This window comes from Vanessa tameamea, chromosome 21 (assembly GCF_037043105.1).
Source record: "Vanessa tameamea isolate UH-Manoa-2023 chromosome 21, ilVanTame1 primary haplotype, whole genome shotgun sequence".
NCBI lineage: Eukaryota > Metazoa > Arthropoda > Insecta > Lepidoptera > Nymphalidae > Vanessa > Vanessa tameamea.
In genome coordinates, this window is record NC_087329.1 from 9,697,443 (window position 1) to 9,719,219 (window position 21,777).

The following is a 21,777-nucleotide window of genomic DNA, read 5'->3' on the forward strand; positions in this document are numbered from 1 at the left end:
TTAACGCAATAAGATCATGTAATTATTGTATACCTAGTAATTAGTATCGTAGTATAATTACTGTATATATCTGCCTATGTATGTTTTAGTTACATTATATGTATTGTTTAGCAGGTCTAGAAATAATTTATTTCAAGTATTAGAATTATGATTTTATATTTATTTAATTCATGCTCCGGGTTTTCCCAATGACAATAGGTAGTAGATATGTACTTAGATGAATTGTTTAGACGAAAATAGGCAATTATTTAATAAGTCCTTATTGTGTATTAAATATTAGTTGCTTAGAATACTCTAGTGATTGACAGAAATATATTAAAATAATATTACTAGACTCAAGCCTTCTCTTTAGTCTTAGGTCAAATATCGTGTTAATATATTTTCAGAAAAAGAAATTAAACGATATTTAATTGTACAGGATTCCTTTTTTAAATGGAAGCGAATAGAATAAAAATTAAGTGTATTGAAATAACTAGTGTTTTACAAATTTGCGTGTATTAAAAAAATGATGAGAGTGGAATTTTATGATTCACTAGCTGTTGCCCGCGGCTATGCTCGGGTGGAAGTTGAATATATTTACAGACTAGCTGTACCCGCGACTTCGTGCGCATTTAACAAGACGTAGATTTTACTATAACTTATTATTAATTTTGTATTTGGTAGCTTTTGGGATATTAAGTCGTTGGTGGGAGGCACCCGACTTGACGGCGCGTCGGCGCGAGGGCTGCACGCGGTTCTGAACAGTATTTAGATTGCAGTGTGTATGTTTTGTTATTTTATACATATATAATACTAAAATAAAAGTAGCCTAAGTTACTCCTAATTACATCAGCCAGTAAAAGTTCCGTCAAAATCGGTCCAGCCGTTCCATAGATTAGCCGGAACAAACAGACAGACAGACAAAAATTGTAAAAAAATGTTTTCGATACATGTATCGCGTATACACGTATGCATTTAGTAAAAAGAGGTTATTTTAATGTTACAAACAGACAATTCAATTTTATTATATGTATACAAGTATATGTATATATACTTGTATGGATTAACTTAAAATAATACGTTAATTTAAGACCTCTTTGTATTCCACATTGGTGTGTATTTCTCCCCTTAGGGTAGAATATCCAGAAACGTTTAAATACGTATGTACATATTTTTAATCAGTATCCCAAAAATAAAGTTTTATGCTTTAACTTAAAAAATGAAAGACTTCCATACAAACTTTCAACTCCTATTTCATCCCATAGGGGGTTTCCTTTTTCCGAAAAAATGTCTATGGACATATAAATATCACAATAATAAATAAATAGTAAGGGTAACCCTTATTTAGTTGTCATATTGGTACCAATGAAGCGAAATATAATCAAATGGGTGATGAATAACATAATACCGTGTCGGATAAAAGCAAAAAAGGGAACATACTAGGTCAAGTGAAATGTCGCCATGATATTCAAAATGGTGTTAGTCCGACAGAGCCCCAATGTCAAATTTGTTTCTTTTCGAATAACTGAGCGGGGCAGATTTACGATGTATTTGCAATATCATATATAAATTATTGGGGATTATCAACATCGTGTTTCGAAAATTCAGATGCTAAAATAGGGCTGCCAATTATTTTTGGGAACTTATGAAGAGGTAGATTGGAAAGAGACGAATAGTTTATCGTGTCGCCCAAATTTAACACTCGATAAACTATTAGTTCTTATTAACGAACTCATACAGTTTTTTGTGTTATAAGTACTTATTATTCGCGATTTTGAACTATAATTATATTTTTTAAAAGAGATAGATAACATATCTATTTCGATTTTATGGGCCCTCACTGACTGAGTTGTGATTGTATTTGTTTTTACCTGTCATAGATAAATATATCTTATTAACAAACCGCCGCAATCATGACCACGAAGACCCTAGAATGAACTTATGTAACTTCAAACTGAATTCGAAAATATCTACCTGTTGAGTAACCGGTACTTAGTTCATTTAAATTCTTTTAAATTTAAAATTATTTACCAGCCGTACAGTTTAGATGTAAAATTAAACGGAAATATGTACTTAAAATTGGCAACCCTAGTGAATATGACAAATTCAAGTACATTAATAACTCCGATATAATCGTTGAATACAATTTTTTCTGTATAAACTTTTATCAGTGCTTAAAATAGAATAAGCCCCGGCTTGATTTATTGTTATTATTGTTTATTTTTTCTGTGTCTGTAATTTATCTTTTCTGTACAACTGATAAATGCGCGCTTAACCCATAAACTCTTCCTTCGTGCGTAAAACGGAGAATTAACCCGGAAGCTTAAAATGTTTTGTAAATAAGGGTTAAATATGATTATCTCGACCGTCTCGTTTGTGGAGATGCTTTGGTTTTGACACTAATAATACAACATAATAATTAATAAGGTTTTTCTGTGAATATTTTCCGTAGGTTTGGCATTAATACTATTAAAAAATATCCTGTAAATATTTGTTTAGGCGAAGTTTTTTTTCTTGACGTTGTATCTTTGTGTAAGTCGGTCTAAGTGGATATCAACCAAACATAATTATATTCTATTGTTGCTTTTGTTGTTGTTACTGTTGTTTTATTGCGGAAACAATAGTTAAAAGCACATACACGCTTACACGCTGTAGGTGCTTACACGCTGTAGGTATCTATGTATATTTAGATGTAAAACTAGATGTGTCCGCGGCTTCGTGCGCGTTTGAATTTAACAAAAATGTTATTGTCGTAGCCTAAGTTACTCTTAATTACATCAGCTTTCTGCTAGTGAAAGTCCCGTCAAAATCGGTCCAGCCGTTCCAGAGATTAGCCGGAACAATCAGACAGACAGGCAGCCAGACAAAAAAAAAAATGGTATATGTACCATGTATACATAGATATGCATTTATTAAAAAACGGTTATTTTAATATTACAAGCAGACACTCCAATTTTATTATATGTATAGATGAATATATATTAAGTTAAATTATTATTCATGTAGATAATTGTTTCGTTAAATTTTTAAACGTTCCCAGAATCAAATACGAAAGTGATTTCTATTATGTATGGCGAACCGGTCACAAGGATTTACCGTCTACTTGAGAACGAAGTTTATGGACAAAAAGTAGAACTAAGGAAATGAAAAAATATAATAATGCCTATTTTTTTTTATTTATATTCATTTTAAGAGTTGGTAGTCAGGTGGTAGATATAAAAAAGTAGCCCATGACCTTCCTTGCATTGGAGTACATTTCAAATTCTGTTCAGTGGTTTGCCCGTGATAGAGCAGATTAGGCTGTTTCTTTCCGAACGTCTGCGACGATAACTAAGTTTAATTGCAGTATGTATAATATATATATATATATGTACATATTATCATTGTAATTCTTATTCTGTTTATGTATATGTTTCTAATACTTTTATTAAGAGTTGTTTTGAAGTGAAACTTTTTTAAAAGTCGATGAAATAAAAATGAGATGCGAAAAAGATACAAACAAAATATACATTTAATTATAAAGTATCACTTCTATAATTTTTGACGTGACTATATATAACATATAGTTTGTGTACTTATTCTTAATGCTATAACTTTTAAACGTTTTTTTTTTTATTTTTTCTAACAAACGTACTTGTTTAAGCATTTGAGAGCTATGTACGCTTAAATTAAAAAAAAAAGACACGAGTACCCACGGGTAGCAATTACTAGACGTTTAAATAAATAAGCGTATCTTATATATTATGATTGAATTCAACCGATTTAAATTTGATAAGTTATAATCAACATTCAACAACATTTTTCACACATTTTTTTTTTCAAACAGGAACTTTTTAAGTGGCCATCTTTCTAGAATCATAAAAGACGTAAAAATTCATATTTCCCTCAGAAATAGGAGTAGTGAACATACTGCGCCAATCAAAAAGCGGAATGAGGGTTTCATTGGGACGTCGAGTACGACGTAAAAGTTTCTGAAGACGTAATAAAATCGAATTGGCTATTCCCGCAAATATCTATGTGGTCCTGAATCGTAACTTACACTTGATGAATTTATTTTTCTATTGTTGATCTATTTTATCTTCGATCTTATTTTAGTGTATATGCGAGTGTATTTTATGTATTCCTCGTTGGTCTGTGAGTGGAGTTTTTCGTCCAAACTTTAAAGGTTTTTTTTATTGCACTGGTAAATCCCACCTGATAGTAAGTGGTCACCACTGCCCATAGACATTGGGGCCTTAAGAAATTGTTTATATGGACAGCACACCACCAGCCTTCAATTACACTGGCTAACTCACCTTACAAACCAGAATGCAACAATTGCGCTTTGGCGTGTGAGTGGTGCCCAGGTGGACCTGCACTAGATTTACCATGAAGTAAGGTTGGAAGTGACTACAATGTCATGCCTTGGAGAGCATGTAAAGCCATAAGTTCTACGCCCAGACGTAGAACTTATCCCATTGGGTTATAAGAGAATAATAGAGAGTGCATCTGAGTTTGCGACACACTTGTGCACTAAGATATGTCTTGCTGGAGGTTAGCTCACTTGAGAGTGGCTGGTTGAAGTCGATTAGGACATCATAATGACTCATGGTCCTTTATAAGACGTGATACTTCACTATTATTATTTTATATAAAAAGCAAAAAAGAGCATAAAAAAGGGTACAACCCATTACCGAGGGTAGTCATTGTTAGTAAAATAATAAAAGTGTTTATATTTTATTGTCCCTGTAAATGAGGTGAAATCAAATGGTCGATGAAGATTCAAGATAATTCAATATATCTACGAAGAATCGTTTTTATTCTATTTAGCTTTAAAACATAAAACGTATTGGTGATTTTTCTTGAAAATACAGCGACACGATTCCATTTGTATGTTGATACGGGAATTCTATTTCCCGAGTATACAAACAAAGAGATCGATCGCATCTCAAGACCTACTTGTCGCGCTACACTATGACTACGTGGAACTTTTAACCAAATTTATAATTGTAAAATCGTTGTAAACCAAATTTATAATGATATTTCTAATGGAAATAAAAGGAAAAGAATAATATAAAGCAATTTTATTTATGGAGTTATTTGAAAATCGTATCATTTTCACTCGGTGGTAGGGCTTTGGGCAAGCCCGTTAGGGTAGGTACCTCCCACTCATCAGATATTCTACCGCCAAACAGCCGTTCTCAGTATTGTTCTGTTCCGGTTTGAAGGGTGAGAGAGCCAGTGTAACTACAGGCACAAGGAACATAACATCTTAGTTCCCAAGGTTGGTGGCGCAATGGTGATGTAAGGAATGGTTAATGTTTCTTACAGCGCCAATGTCTATGGGCGGTGGTGACCATTTATCATCAAGTGGCCCATTTGCTCTACCACCTACGTATACCATAAAAAAATCAAAGCTTATATATTACTCTCAAGAAGCTCAACAAACCGATGATGATGCCAGCTATTTTCCATGAAGATAAAAGAGATTCAAAAAGAGATGCAAAAAAGGACATGGAGTTAGGACTTGGGCGTTTGTTATGCTTAAGACGGGTCTGCTCTGGATTAAGAAGGCAGGCAGGATCTAGAAACTAAAGTCATTATCAAGGAAAGATTTTTAATGCTACGTTTACTCGTAAAGTTCTTGGGCACGAATCGAATTCATCTGGTTAAGTCTTTCATCAAATACTTGAGTGCATGGTATTTGTTTAAATTTTAGGAAAAAGTTGCTCTGTGTTCCGTCGTTTGTAGTAATGAATCGGGCTATAAGACGGCAACACAAATCTTTATAGAACGGAGAGAGCTTCACCTGGGCCTACTTCCATTGAGGTTTTACACTAGTTTCAGACTTTTCGTAAGTCACTAGATATGTATGTATGATTACTATACATTTTGAAACTGTTGGCATGCGATAAACGAACGAGTACTACGTACTATTGCAATACGTCGATGTGATATCGATGTTTAAATGAACATGAATCTTACGATCGTTCAATTATTCTTGTCAAATAAATTACAATATGGTTGCAATTAAAACTTATGACCTAATACCCCATACATCGCTGCAAGCGGTTAATGCGGGAGCTACCGAATGCCCGAAATACTCAGGACTGCGCGGTCTACAATAAAAACTAAACTGATACGACCACCGTCGCACGCGCACTATTATTAGCGGAGACGGACATAGAATCACATTAAATGCAGATGTAACGTTAATATTATATAAAATGTATGTAATGTGACGAAAAAATAAAACGATATGATCAAATAACTGCAAATTATATTATAGTTGAGTTTATTAGATTTGAGCTGTATATCTTTTTTTTTATGATATCTGTTACACTGGCTCACTCACTCTTCAAATCGGAACACAACAATACTGAGTACTGCTGTTTGGCGGTAGAATATCTGATGAGTGGGTGGTACCTACTTAGACGGGCTTGCACAAAGCACTACCACCAAGTAAGACTGCTCTATTGTATGAGACAAAAGGAAAAAAGTATATTATTAGCATTTAATTTAATTTATAATACGAATATAAAGGAACCATAAAATATTAATATTATATCTAATATAAAAAGGAAACTCAAAAATCACCAACGATTTTTTTTTATATACTTATTGCACACCAATACATAAAATTATATCTTTATATCTATAAATATGGACTATATATATTTACTAGAAAAGACATTTTACGTGTATAATAATTAATGTTTATTTAAGATACCACCTTCGTCAAAAGCTGAAACTGTATGATTAAAGCATTTCTTAGCAGTTCTATTCCTTTAATCTATGCTATCACAAGAACCAATGCTGTTATATCGAGTTAGTCGGCGCAGGCGCAGTACGATTGAACACCGCGTACTTGATTTAGTTAATATTTATTTAACATCCCTAAAATAAGTGCAGTGCCGTAATTTTGACATTATCGATTCAATCTCGATAGTATCTTTTCCTAGAACTGTAATAAATATTGTTAATTTTCGTTTTGAATTCAGTGATGTAATTGTTATCATTGTTTGTATTTGATCTTGGCTGGAAAGTGGTTTCGGTGGTATTTTCAAAATAATATGGTAAGTTTGGGTTATTTATTTTGAACGCGACCTTTTTTCTAATCATAGGCGGATGGGCAAACGTGTCACCTGATGATAAGTAGTCACCACCCCCCATAGACAATGGCTCTGTAAGAAATATTAACCATTCCTTACATCACCACTGCCACCAATCTTGAGAACTAAGATGTTACGTCCCTCGTGTCTGTAGTTACACTGGCTCACTCACTCACTCTTGAAACCGGAACACAGCATGAGTACTACTTTTTAACGGTAGATTATATTTCAACGTGAAAAATCTATTCCAGAAACTTTTTAGTCTTTTCAAATACTAACAGTCTTTTTATCATCAATACCATTTTGGTATTCTTTTTAATTTGTATAACCTTGTTCAACTATAAGAGTCATTGTTATACGTGTAAGCAAGAATTTAATTTAATCTTTCATATAACCAATATACCTACTTTTCGGATCACTTTTCTTCTAATTCATGACTGATTTTGATAAAATGACGATATTCGCAATAGGAAATGCATTGAAAACAGATCCTTAGTTGAATATTGATATGGTTTAATTTACGACGACACAACGCAATGATGTCAGCAATGAAACAAATTAATGTGGTCTTTCTCAGTACTTATCCCATTTCTCAAATTAAAAGTAGTATAGTTTCGCAGCTGTTCGCCTGAAAAGGACTTGGACTATGATTACATCTTCTAAAAAGTTTGCGTACTAAGCAAAAAATATATACCATATAATATTTATAGTAATAGATTCGATCAAAACAGGAATTTTAGTTGAATTTGGCAAATACAAAACTATTTAATACTGGTACGATTTTGTTGCTTTTTCCTTAAAGGACATGTTATAATCCACTAGGCTAATTGAGGTGGCTCAGTAATATTAACTGACGATCGCATTTAATCCAAAAAAATATAATTAGTATTGTTGTGTTTCGGCTTTAAGGGTGAGAGAGAGAGAGAGAGAGAGAGAGAGAGATAGATAGAGAGAGAGAGAGAGTGCTAATACATCCACAAGGTGCATATCATCTAAGCTCAACAGGTTGGTGGTGCGTTGGAAATGTAAGGAAATCATTGATTTTAGCAACTATTCGATCGGAACAGAAAATTGCATTGGCAATTGCATCTTCGGGAATTGCTGCTACATTATTAGAAGGTGGTCGAACCGCACACTCTGCATTAAAATTGCCATTGAATGTACAGATGATTGAAACTCCAATTTGCAATATTTCGAGAAATTCTGCTATGGCAAAAGTTCTGCGATTACCGTCAATTATTTTATGGGATGAGTGTACAATGGCGAATAAATAATCACTAGAAGCATTTAATCGAACAATGCAAGATTTACGTGGTAATCAACAGTTTTTTGGTGGCGCTTTGATATTACTGTCAGGGGATTTTCGTCAAACTTTGCCTGTCATTCCTCGATCAACTCCTGTTGATGAAATAAATGCTTGTTTGAAGTCATCAGTTCTTTGGAGATATGTACAAAAATTGACATTAAACATTAATATGCGTATTAACCTACAAAATGATCCAGCTGCCCAAGAGTTTTCAAAACAATTGTTAGAAATAGGTGATGGCAAAATACAAATCGATGGGACCAATGGATTGATCGCTATACCGAACAATTTTTGTACTATTGAGCAATCGATAGATGAATTGGTTGAATGTGTTATTCCGAATATTCTTCAGAATTATATAAATCATGATTGGTTGAGAGAACGCGCCATTTTAGCACCAAAGAACATTCATATCAATGCTATTAATTTTCAAATTCAAGAGAAACTGCCAGGTGTATTCACGACATTTAAATCAATTGACAGTGCTATGAATCAAGATGAGGCATTGAACTTTCCAGTTGAATTTTTAAATTCATTGGAACCGGCTGGTATGCCACCGCACTGCTTAAATCTGAAAGTTGGTTCTTTAATTATATTATTGCGAAATATTAATCCACCAAAACTGTGTAATGGCACCAGATTGACAGTGAAAAAGTTATTGCCAAATTTGACCGAAGCTACGATCTTAACTGGTAAATCTAAAGGTGAAATTTGTTTGATACCGCGTATCCCTATGATTCAAACTGATATGCCATTCGAGTTCAAACGATTACAATATCCTGTTCGTTTGTCATTTGCGATGTCCATTAACAAGGCCCTAGGGCAAACATTTCACGTTTGTGGTGTGAATTTGGAAGAATCATGTTTTTCACACGGCCAAGTTTATGTTGCCTGTTCCAGAGTCGGTACCCCCAGCCGTTTGTTTATTCACACTCAAAATGGAAAAACCAAAAATATTGTTTATCCAAATGTTTTGAATTAATTTTTAAATAGCTAGCAATTAAGTAAATTTTTTTTTTGAAGAAATGAATCGATGTTCTAACTCATTTTTGTATTATATCACTTTATACGTAGCGAAGCACGTACCGGGCCGTTAGTATTATAATATAATAAAATTGGAGTATCTGTTTGTAATGTTAAAATAACCCATTTTTACTAAATGCATATTTTTAGAATTATTTATAGAATAAAAATAAAATCACGCTACAATATCCAAATAACTTAAATTCAAAAAACGCGCTCGAAGTTGCGGGCACAGCTGGTATTATAATATAAGACTCTTTTCCGCTCGCAATTTCAGATGGGGGTAGAGGTATTAGAAAGTAAAAGTAACCTATAGTAATAGTATATATACTATTCCAGACTTATCTGTGGACCAAATTGCATTCAGATCCGTTCAGCCGTTCTCGCGTGATTGACTAACAAACATCCATTCATCCAGACTTTCGATTACATATATGTATATATTTATTTGTACGATATAGATTGTGTGTATCATAAGTACGCATGCGTACATGGTCCTAAATAACAGAATTTTAAACAAACTCGAGACGAGATATTGAACAGACTAGTAAACTGTTTGATCTGGTAAATTAATAAATAGCATTTCTGACGTCTGCTTAATAAAATCATAAATTTCTTTAATATAAATAATGGTAATGGTTTATATATTTATATATAAACTAGCGACTCGATTCGGCTTCGCACGGCTGCAATGAATAAAATGAAAAGTGTGCTCAAAGCATAATTCGTCGTAGTCGAGTCGTTATTAAAACAGAGATCAAAATTTATTCACAGTTTATAAATTCAATTTTATTTGCGGAAGACAATAATTTCGTAATCATTTTTTACTAGTCTGTGATAGATTAATGGTACACTAATTAATTTATTAATTAAAAGATAGATACAAGTTATTGCGGATTGATATCACGTGGTTATGGTGTATCTCTTCTGGAAAAGTCCTGAAGTTTAGCCAGCGATCGCCATCTAAGCGTACGAAAACAGTTTTTTTGATAAAATATCATCGAAATTGTAGAAAAAAAACAAATGATTCATACAAATCTTCCTACATTATAGCTCTTTCTTTCAGTGAAAACAGTATCAAAATCCGAATCCGTCATAGATTAGCGATTTTGTACAAAATATTTAGAATTGTCATTTCTATTGTTGATAGCCCCAAAAATTCCGATGAATTTAGAAGAAGTTAGCGGATACACATACAAAACCACAAAAAGGATTTTTTTATACTATTTAGAGAAGATTATTATTTATAAATAGTTGTTTGACGTATTGTGATAAAAAAGTGCTTATACCTGGACGGTTCTTAAATATGGTTGGACCAGGTAGATGGCATCCAGTTTTTATGTTTGTTATTTTTTATCTTTCTTTTGTTTTATTGTAATGTAAGAAACGTATACTTAATTCTGAATTTTGAGGTTCTCAGCGCATTTCAGTATTTTTAGATTTAATATCAAATACTTATTAATGTCTAATAATTCACAAAATTGGGATCGAGCAGCTGTTCGAATTCGTTGCAGATAATCGTTGAAAATTCGAATCAGTTTTGACGTCAAGGTTTCGTCGTGTCGAATTATCGATTCTATGTCAGATTTATCGATAGAGGGATATAAAAAAGATAAATATATACATGTTACTCACCGGTGGATTCGTGGAAGCCCGGAAGGCTACCACCCACTCATGAATTGTTACCGCCAAACAGTAACACAGTTATTTGATGCGTTGCGGTTAAAAGATCGAGTGAGAGGGAATTACCTCAGTAGAAATGATCAAGACAGTTTTTTTTAGTTACGCTTTTACGCTTCAACTATTCAGCTGATAATCATGAAATTTCACATACACATTGTCAGTAAGTACAGAATAGGAAAATACGGTAACGAATATCTTGATGATAAAAATTTAGAAGCGTCAATAGAAATATGTAGTTTTCGATTTTCAGAGCGGAAATTTATAAATTTAATTATCATTTAAAAAGCATCCGTATGTTATTTGATTGGTGGACAGGAATTTATGGGAAATATATTCCAAAAAAAAAAAATTGCCAATGAATGCACAATGGCAATATTTTTCTTGAAATTTAGTGCAATTCGTTCTTGGATAATTTCTTAAGCTTCAAATTAACATATCGCAAATACATAATAATATTAAATACGATTGAAAATTACGAGCAGTAAACCCAAGGTTAACAAGCCACTATAATTTGATTGTTAGATGTTAAAAGCTATAAACTGGAGACTGAGCCTCAGTGCAGTCATATAAGCCAATTACTGCACCAGTTTCGTCACGTCGCTACCAATAATGTACCTCAAATGATTGTGCAGCGAGGAATATATACATTTGTTTCGTTAAATATAAACAAATCAAATCCAAATATACTTTATTGAATTATATTTTCAAGTAGGCTCTTACAAGCACCTTTGACCAGTTATTTTACATTATTAATCGTAAATCTAAAATTGGCATCTATATGAATTGGGTTGGCGAATAAGTTCAGGCCGCTTGTTTTTTTTTAGTGTTTATTTTCAATCAAAATTAATAAATGATGTATCAATAATGTATCATGCATTATTATTTTTACAAATTAATTCAAACTTTTAACTAGATCGTCGTCGTCGTTGGTCAACGTCACCACCGGGTTTTCAATTTTAAATTAAAAAAAATCATTTAATCAAGTTCTCGGTTCCTCATCAATATTGAAAGAAGCTCTGCGTATCAAAAGAGATGGGAATCCAGTAGTGCCCGATTGGTAGAGCTCCGGTTCCGGTGCCGGTTCGGTAGTCATATTGGTGATATGAGCCCGAGACCCAAGATACACACGGTCTGTTTCGCGCACCGTGTCGCTTGTTTATGGGGTTACGGGTTAAGCCATTACGCTAATTTATATTAAAGTACATACTTCATTTTTACTCTTCACCATATGGTGTCTTTGAGTTGAGTGATAAGCACTGCAGCAGATTTTGTGATACGTTATTTTTGATCACTGCACGTGAAACCCACTCTCAACACTTTTGAAATTTTCCCGCCCAAAGAAGATGCTTCTATAGCACTGTGGGAGCATTACATCTTCAGCTAGTTCCCTTTTAATTTTACGTGATTTCAAAAGTAAGTTTTGTTAATTACATATATTTATATCAAAAAATGGTTTTTAGTGAAATTTAAGGATCTGTTACTTAAATAGATATGTTTTAAGTACCTCAAGGCTGGGCTAAAGCCTCGTCTATTTTTAGTTCACGTGTTTAATTATTGAATTAGTATATATTTTGATGTCTTAACTATTAGTAGATTTTCATTATGCGAGTACTTATGTAACAGCATCATAAAATGAAATTATATTTTTATAATATATATATAAATATCACATTTTATCATATTATTTTTTAAGATACATATATAAACAATTTTTAAAATGACTGCCGAACATACAATTTACTGCCTAAGCTGGTGGGTCTAACAGGATGAAATTCTGCACAGGGAAATTCATATACATAACAAATTCGTTACGAAGCGAAAGTGATGAACATTAAAGGATTTTTTAATTTCAACACCGATGGGCGTTAAATTGGTGGTGAATGTTTGTATGCTGATGTTTTATATATGGAAAACGGTATTTAAGTTTCCAGTGGACATATTGTGAATTTTTTGAGTATTCATTCCACAATGCTTAAATTGGAGATGAAACTGTGTATGGAAAGAATAGTCTTTTCTTATATCAGTAAAAGATAGTTGTTACGGTGCTTTAGAAAAACCACATAAGAGGATGAAAATGGTGATGAAGGTTTGTATGGACATTCGTCATTATACACATAATTTTCCGTGGTAAATAGCAATGCAGGTTGCCAAAAATTCTTATACTTAAAAAAAATCTGTATAATGTTTTCGTCTGGGATATTCCATTAGGGTTTACGACTAGTTTAAAAATAAATAAATTGTTCTGTTTTTAAATGCTTTTATTTAAAGTTTTTATATGGCAAACTGGGAAATCAAATCAAAATAACTGCTGAGTTTCTTTCGCCGGTTCTTCTCAGGTCAGGGTGTAATGCTTCTATGTTGAATAAAGGAATTTGAGTTTGAATGTTCCTTTTTCAAGTAGGCTCATAAAAGCACTTTTGAATCGTCATGTTACAATGTTGAATTGAATGTAAAGTTATCACCGGTTCGGAAAGTAGATTCTACCAAAATAAACCGGCAAGAATCTCAGTCGTAACTCATTTTCAGCATTTTAATTACGGAGTACGTTAACATAGTACAATAAATGTATATATATCCTGCATATAAATCAACCAATATTAAATCCACGCTTTTTTATTATTAATAATTATAATCTTTTATTAATACTGATTAAGCAATTGAGCTTATAAAATAATTTAAATTATAAATCGGGTTTTATTAACCAAATTATATTAATATAGTCTTTAAATCTTTTATCATCGATCGAGTTTGTATTTCGGCCGAATGTTTGAAGTCAGTTTAAAAAAAAAAGAAAGAGCTTTTTAACCTTTCATCAATGATCTATTGCTATCGGCTGTCATTCGTGGGCGCAACATGACGTAACGCCAGCGAAGTTTGTAAATTTGTCAGCGCGCGACGCAGTGACAGTTATGGTCGTTGTGATGAAACCATTGTTTTTGTAAGAACATTTCATCCGCAACTCGTTGCGCTTGTAGTCAATATTTATATTTAGATAATAAAACATCAAATACATTACTATGATCCCAATGTAAGTAGCTAAAGCACTTGTGTTATGGAAAATCAGAAGTAAAGACGGTACCACAAACAGCCAGACCCAAGACAACATAGAAAACTAATGAACTTTTTCTATATTGACTCGGCCGGGATTTGAACCCGGGACCTCGGTGTGGCGTACCCATGAAAACCGGTGTAAACACTACTCGATCACGGAGGTCGTTATTTCCTCTAAAAATTAGCTTGTAGCACTTTTTTCGAGGATATTATCGTTGAACGTGCATGTATTGGATGTATCTACTAGTGTATCCACTAACCCGTATTGAGGTACATAAACATAAACATAATCAGCCTGTAAATTTCCCACTGCTGGGCTAAGGCCTCCTCTCCCGTTGAGGAGAAGGTATGGAGCATATTCCACCACGCTGCTCCAATGCGGGTTGGTGGAATACACATGTGGCAGAATTTCGTTGAAATTAGACACATGCAGGTTTCCTCACGATGTTTTCCTTCACCGCCAAGCACGAGATGAATTATAAACAAATTAAGCACATGTAAATTCAGTGGTGCCTGCCTGGGTTTGAACACGAAATCATCGGTTAAGATGCACGCGTTCTAACCACTGGGCCATCTCGGCTCATCAATTTTTAATAACTTAATTATTCTCAAGCGTTGTTAATTTATTTTATCTTACGTCAATCTTTCCAAAACAACAAGAGTTTTCTTAACACACTTTGTTCCTCAAAATAAAAGGGCAGCAATTGAATTATTAATTTTCCAATGATCGAAATAAATATCATTAGCGAAGCGAATAATAATTCAATTACGATACAAATGCATTTATTACGTCAGAACTAAATAAAACGATGATATTCGATTACAAGATACGAGTGTAACTAATATTGTTATTGGCATTCGCTTCTGTTGGATTTAGATTAATTTATTTTTAAACATTGTTAGCTATCAAATGCATCGAAAACATTAATAAAAATATATATATTTTTCGTATTTAACAATTCAAAATTCAAACCAGTGACACGCCAAAAATCTTCAATTTGTCACGTGGTATGGTGGTGGGAATGCTAGCAGCATTTCACCGTTGAATAGTTCCGATCCGCTGGGCGGAAAATTAAATGAATGACAGACGCTACAAGTACACGCCACAGTAAGCCACGAGAGGTACTACATGTTTTATAAAGATTTTTGCATTATTTCACTAAGAAAAAATATTTAATGATTGCTAAAGTCTAATATGATCACCTTTAATTTTTATCGAGTGTTTCGATATTAAAAAAATTGATTGGTAGGAATAGTAGTATAGCTCTTGTAGCTTGTATATAAGGCTGTTAGGTATCTAGTTCGGAGTTAGGCCAATGGCAGTTGTTTATCTGTTATATGTCGGTCAAAATGCTCAGTATCAGTAATGCTGTGTTGCCTAAAATCATTTCGAAAATAAACTATTAAAATGTATGTGTATGAAAGGATTAAAAATGGTTATTGTGGGTTATCCCTAAGAGATAGACATATACCATCATGGACTTATTTGAAGACCTTTTTAAGATGTATAATAGTGTAGTACAATATTGTGATCGATCTCGTAGGGTTGAGCCAACATTTGCAATGTAAGCGCAAAAATATGTTTTTATTTACGACGTGCATTGTCGTGATTGTGCATGTATTATACATATAAACATACCTCTTGAATCAATCTAACTATAAAAAAAAATCGCATCAAAATCCATTGTGTAATTGTAAAGATCAAATCATACACAGGGACAGTCAGCGGTAAACGATTTTGTTTTATACTATGTAATGATTTTCACTATAAATATTAAAATATATTGTTAATAAAATTGATTTTAAGCTTTAATTAATTTCGTGGTCAGCGTCATGATCTGCTCGTGGTGGATGATACCACCAAATGTGTATCCACACTGGAGCAGCGTGGTGGTATAAGCTCCATGTCTTTGCTTACAAATGGCTTACAAATTAATAGGAAACAAACGCTTGAATTATTGGTGCACGATATTAGATATTAAACGGTCATCAACCGATCATGCTTTAAAATAGAATGGGATTAAAATTAAAGGAAATCCTATAGACTGCCAGATAAATTCTCAATAGCGTAACAGGAATATGGCTACCACAATGAAGAAATTATTTCAGGATGGCGTTCATTGAATAGATGAAGGTTTAAATGATTAAGATTATAGAATTAATGACATTGTCTATATAATAATAGTTCCCAGTAAACTATCTACGGAATTCTAAATATAGCCGAAAGGCTTGCCAAAGTTTTTAGAACTGAATATTTGATAGTGATTTTAGCTGATTACATAATACCGCCTGTTGCACCTCATGCAACTTTTTGTTTCAATATTGTAATTTTTAGTTTTAAGTTTGGGTGCAATAAAGTATAAATAAATAAATAAATAATACGATTTATTGGTATCAAATTGACTTTAATTGAAACTAGGGCTTTTTCAAGGCAGTATGATTATTGTACGTCTATAGTATTATTTAATATTGATGTGTTGTGGTTTCAAGCCAATGTGTATGGGTAGTAGTGATTATTTATCATCACGAGGCCCATTTGCAAATTCACCTATGTTATTATTATAAACAATAAAATAATCTAAGAATCAAAAACACAAAGAATCAAGTCACCACCAGTCGTTGCTCCCAGGATGATAGATACGCGAGGTAGGTATAATTCACACAAATGCCATGAAAATAGTAAAACGTCAGTGCAGAAGATACCCAAAAGCTAGCTAAATTAGCCGAGCTGTTTTAAATTTTGTCCATAAATCCAAATGTGACTATGTCCCGTTTTCCTGGGATAGTTCTAACATAACTGATCGCTTGGTCACAGCGAATTTGATCGACAAGCACTCGCCTAACGTTTGTTGCTGTTTTTATTTGTTGATCTTGATAACCGTCAAATCGCAATGAAGTCGTTACGTTCTTATATTTTTACTCCTCGATAAACAGCTATCAATTCTCAGCTCGTAAATGTTGTACCGAAGACTTCTTTTAGGACGACGTGTGCTCGCCTTTTCAGTCGGTAGATTTGATAAGGACAATTGGATTTATTTGAATATTTATGAGTCAAGAAATATCGCACAGATGGTTAAAGGTTCTTATAAGGAAGTTTCGGAGCGTTCTGTGTGTACCGTTGCTATATCATTTTTAATGGGATTTCTAGAAATTTATGCAAGTCCTGTGCAGATTCTTGTGTCAATTATTAGTTGTTGTGCTTACAACATAAGTTTGTATTGCTGTGATTTGGTTTCAAGGGTGAAGACGTCAGTGGAATTACAGGGACGTGATATTTTACGAGTATTTTTCGTGTTTGGCGGTGCATTTTTGACATATCAAATGACTAATTTTCCTACTGTACCAATGTGTATGGGTAGAAGTAGTTATTATCCGGTGGATCATTTGCTTTCCTACATTTAATTAGAAATACCTATTTGGCTTATTTTACTGATATAATGTACATTTTTATTGTTGTAAGTTTATATAAAGAATATAAGATTCTATAACTTTTATTTGCACGTTCGCTGAATCAGGAAAGTATATCTAAAAATGTTCTGTTAAACTTGACGTCGACCGACCGCCGACCGGAAAGTTCAAAACCGAGGAACATAATATCATGTGCGTTAATTGCTCTGAAATTTTTCGTATATTTAAAAAGCACGTTTGAAACGAGGACAAAAAAACCGCTGAAGTTTTTCGCATTAATTACGCAGCCACGAGACTGTCGCTGATTTTTTTACGAGTTTTTGTTTCGACTTCTAAAGTATTTATGAAGAGGACTATACAGTAAATAATGAGCTCGAATAAAAATAACCCTAGGAAAGTAAAAATTAGTAAATAATACCAGCAGAATATCTAAAACACAACAAGCGCCCGGGTGTAAGTATTGTTTTCCTTCCCCACAAGAAATGTTTTAAGAGACTTTCTGGTGCGCTTCACCGAGATGCCCCGCAGCGCGCGTGATCCATCATCATCCTCTGCATCCTAGATTAGGACGGGTCTAAACAGCAACAGACAGAGTTACAATCGTATTTATGACATTAATATAGTCAGTATATACTCGCAAGTATAAACAGGAGAGTGGCAGCGAAGATCATGTCAATGCCATGGTGTTATACGTGTTGGTCTTCCCATCAAGGCATGTGAATAGGTGTTTCACACTAAAAAGATACAAAGTAACTCGTAGTTTCGTCGTCGTCGGTTTCGTATTTTTTTTAAGATATATCTAGGCGGCCGGCAGTGATATGGTCCACGTGACGGTAAGTGACCGACGGTCGGTCACCGATATGCATAGACCTCGGCGCTGTATTATTCCTAACATCACCATAGTGCTGCCAACTTTAGCAGCTCAGATGTTATGTACCTCATGACTGTAGTTTCACTGGCTGACGTACTGTACACCAGTAGCAAGTTTTGCTCTTTGACGGTTGAATATCTAAGGTAGTAACTACCCATAGAGGCTTGAACAGAAACACAAAGTAAAATAGTGAGTTATTATAAAGCTACATATAATAATACTAGTTGTCGCCCGCAGGTTCTCTCACGTTTTAGGCCTCGATTGTCATGTGTTAGGTACAAAAAGTAGCCTACGTCCTTCCTTGGTTTTCAAGTTTGATTCAAACCAAATTTCGTCAAATTCGGTTCATTGGTTTGGCAGTGAAAGAGCGACAGACAGACAGACAAACATAGTTACTCGCACATTTATAATATTAGTATAGAGTATAGATGAATATATGTCAGATCTATAATATTTATTAGAACAGCGTGCCCATTTAAAACCGGATATAAACATAAATAGTGTTACCATATGTTTTATAAATATTATAATTTACGAGATGGCACACGAATTCGAACTTCCGAATCGTATTATTCATGTCCAAATGACGGTCTCATGATAAAAATAAAAAGCAAAATAATTTTATTTTATGAAATAAGATTTCTTATAATTTACGACATCACTCAGATGTTTATTATTATATTAGTTGTTGAGCGCGGCTTCTCTCGCATTTGAAGGGTTGGTCGTCAGGTCGTCATAAAAAAGTCTACGTCCTTTCATGGGATGCAAGCTTGCTTCGCTCGTAATTTCATTAAATTTGGTTTATTGCTTTGGTTGTGAAAGAGCAACAGACAGACAGACAGACAAAGTTTTGCATTTGTAACATTAGTATAGATTACTATTGTTAAGCCGACATCTTCGCTTGCATTAAACGGGTTGGTCAGGTAAGGTGTCAGATATAAAAAAAAATCCTTAAGTCCTTCGAGATTGCTTCATTCCAAATTGTAACAAATACGATTTAACGGTTTAGCCATGAAAACCAAAGAGACAGAAAGATAGTCACATTTATATTAAAGACGACCTTCGTGGTCGAGTAGTGTGTACACCGGTTTTCATGGGTACGCCACTCCGAGGTCACGGGTTCGATTCCCGGCCGAATCGATGTCGAAAAAGTTCATTAGTTTTCTATGTTGTCTTGGGTCCGGGTGTTTGAGGTACCGGCGTTACTTCTGGTTTTCCATAACACAAGTGCTTTAGCTACTTATATTGGGATCAGAGTAATGCATGTGATGTTGTCCGATATTTATTATTTATTTATTTTATTATTTATATGTACATTATAAATTATTATCTAACAAAGAGACACATACATAATGAAAACAAAAGTGGATCAAATATGACACCTCTATTTTGATGATAAAGTTTTACGAATAGCAAAATTATTTATTTATTTGTTAACGTTATTTAATTATTTTCAGATTCCCTGGTCTATCAGTTAGGCCATATGGAGGCGTGGCCGGGATGATGTAGCGATGCCGCGGCGCAGGCGCAGGCTCGGCTCGCGCGTACGAAACTACGTCAGGGGTCTGCTGGCCTTTCTCTTCTCCAATGTTGGCGTAGTTGTGTTGGTCGTGGCTTATACAATAGCCGGTGAGAATTAACGTATACTTGTATCTTCGTTATTAAAATAAAACAATCACAAGAAATAAATAATTGGAGTCCCTTTTCATACCTCCAAAGGTACTTTGCAGACACTGGCTTCAAAGTAGCTTATTAAATATTGTAAATATATTTTATTATATCGGCATGAAAAATCTGTAACTTTGACAAAATCATCCAAATAAATATAATTCATCTTCGAAGTAATAACTATGTTAAAATACATCTTGTGTATAAATAAATATTATATTCAAGATTTTGGACAACCAGAAATACAATCGTAATTTTACAGTTTTTTTTTTTTAGCATTAGCAGCCTGTAAATTTCCCACTGCTGGGCTAAAGGCCTCCTCTCCCTTTGAGGAGAAGGTTTGGAGCATATTCCACCACGCTGCTCCAATGCGGGTTGGCGGAATACACATGTGGCTGAATTTCGTTGAAATTAGACACATGCAGGTTTCCTCACGATGTTTTCCTTCACCGCCGAGCACGAGATGAATTATAAACACAAATTAAGCACATGAAAATTCAGTGGTGCCTGCCTGGGTTTGAACCCGAAATCATCGGTTAAGATGCACGCGTTCTAACCACTGGGCCATCTCGGCTCTAATTTTACAGTTACAGAAAGTAAATTCTTTTGAGATTTTTCTCAACACTAAATAAATACTATTCATTCTAACTAATATTATGAATCCTGAAGTGATAGAGTTTATTACGTTTTCTGATTAAATGTAGTGTGGCGGTGGGAGAAAAGATTTTGAGAAATTCCACAATAGTCGTTGACATTCCATCACATGTCCAATCATAATCATAGTGTTTTGGAATAAGTTTTTAGCAACAGAGGAAGGCCCTTGCTCACCTTTAGGATATCTTTAGGCGTTTTTGCTTAAGTTACTTTATACATCATATTTTAATTTAATAAATAATAAACAAATTACTGTAAGATAAAATAATATCTCAATAAACCATCTTAAAAATGACTTTTCAGACATCATTTATTGGTTAAGTTCGATCAAGTTTTCCAATGCACTATTAATTATACAAGAGAACAAAATATAAAAGCGATATATAAATTATTCCTTTGTAATTTAAAATTCAATGACCCGTGAATTATAAATGCTGTTTCATCAACAAAGACCTTCGGAAATCGAGTTTTGTCCCCAAAATCTATTGTTCGAACGTTTAATTATTGCTACTGAAATATTAAAAGCGCGTCATTCGAAGGCTGAAATTAGACTCCGAAGTCGATTAAGTATTGCTCTGATGAACATTTTGTCTTTCGTGATCTTCAGGAATTGTATGACGAATTATATTTATAACAATATATATGTTATCCAATATAATCGTTATTAACAAAAAGGTCCTAACTATACAAATAAAAAATCAAAAATAGTTGCTGTACAAACCATGATCACAAGGATTGGTGGCAAGAACGTTAGCTAGCTCACCTTTTTCGCCCGTGGAGGCAATAAGGCGAAGTGTTATACGAATTAAGGTTTATGCACTGCTACTCCAATTCGCTGAGTTTTAACTCTAAATATGACGAATTATGTATTTACAAGAACTTGAAATTCAAGCAACTGTTCAACAGAGCTATTTATTATTAATATTATATACTAAAACCTTCTCCAAATCGACTTGCTGGTATATTTCGGTATAAGTTTTGAGTCATTGTTATTGTTTGTATATTATGAGTGCTCATTGGACAGGAAATATGTTTAGTAGTTT

The 21,777-nt window shown here is 33.7% G+C and overlaps 2 protein-coding genes and 1 long non-coding RNA gene across 3 annotated transcripts in view; 1 reads left to right on the plus strand and 2 right to left on the minus strand.

The window, feature by feature from the left end:
- Positions 1-21,777, minus strand: part of LOC135193918 (uncharacterized) — a 569,995-nt gene that overhangs the window by 237,206 nt on the left and 311,012 nt on the right. The window lies entirely within an intron of this gene.
- Positions 1-21,777, minus strand: part of LOC113395575 (uncharacterized) — a 333,619-nt gene that overhangs the window by 208,891 nt on the left and 102,951 nt on the right. The window lies entirely within an intron of this gene.
- The window catches only part of LOC113394720 (TWiK family of potassium channels protein 18), a 28,327-nt gene continuing 13,355 nt past the window's right edge, over positions 6,806-21,777 (plus strand). The window contains exons 1-2 of the mRNA XM_026632146.2: positions 6,806-7,034; positions 19,870-20,041. Of these exons, the coding sequence (XP_026487931.1) occupies positions 19,924-20,041 (118 nt within the window). The 5' untranslated portion in view covers positions 6,806-7,034; positions 19,870-19,923. The remainder of the gene's footprint in view (positions 7,035-19,869; positions 20,042-21,777) is intronic.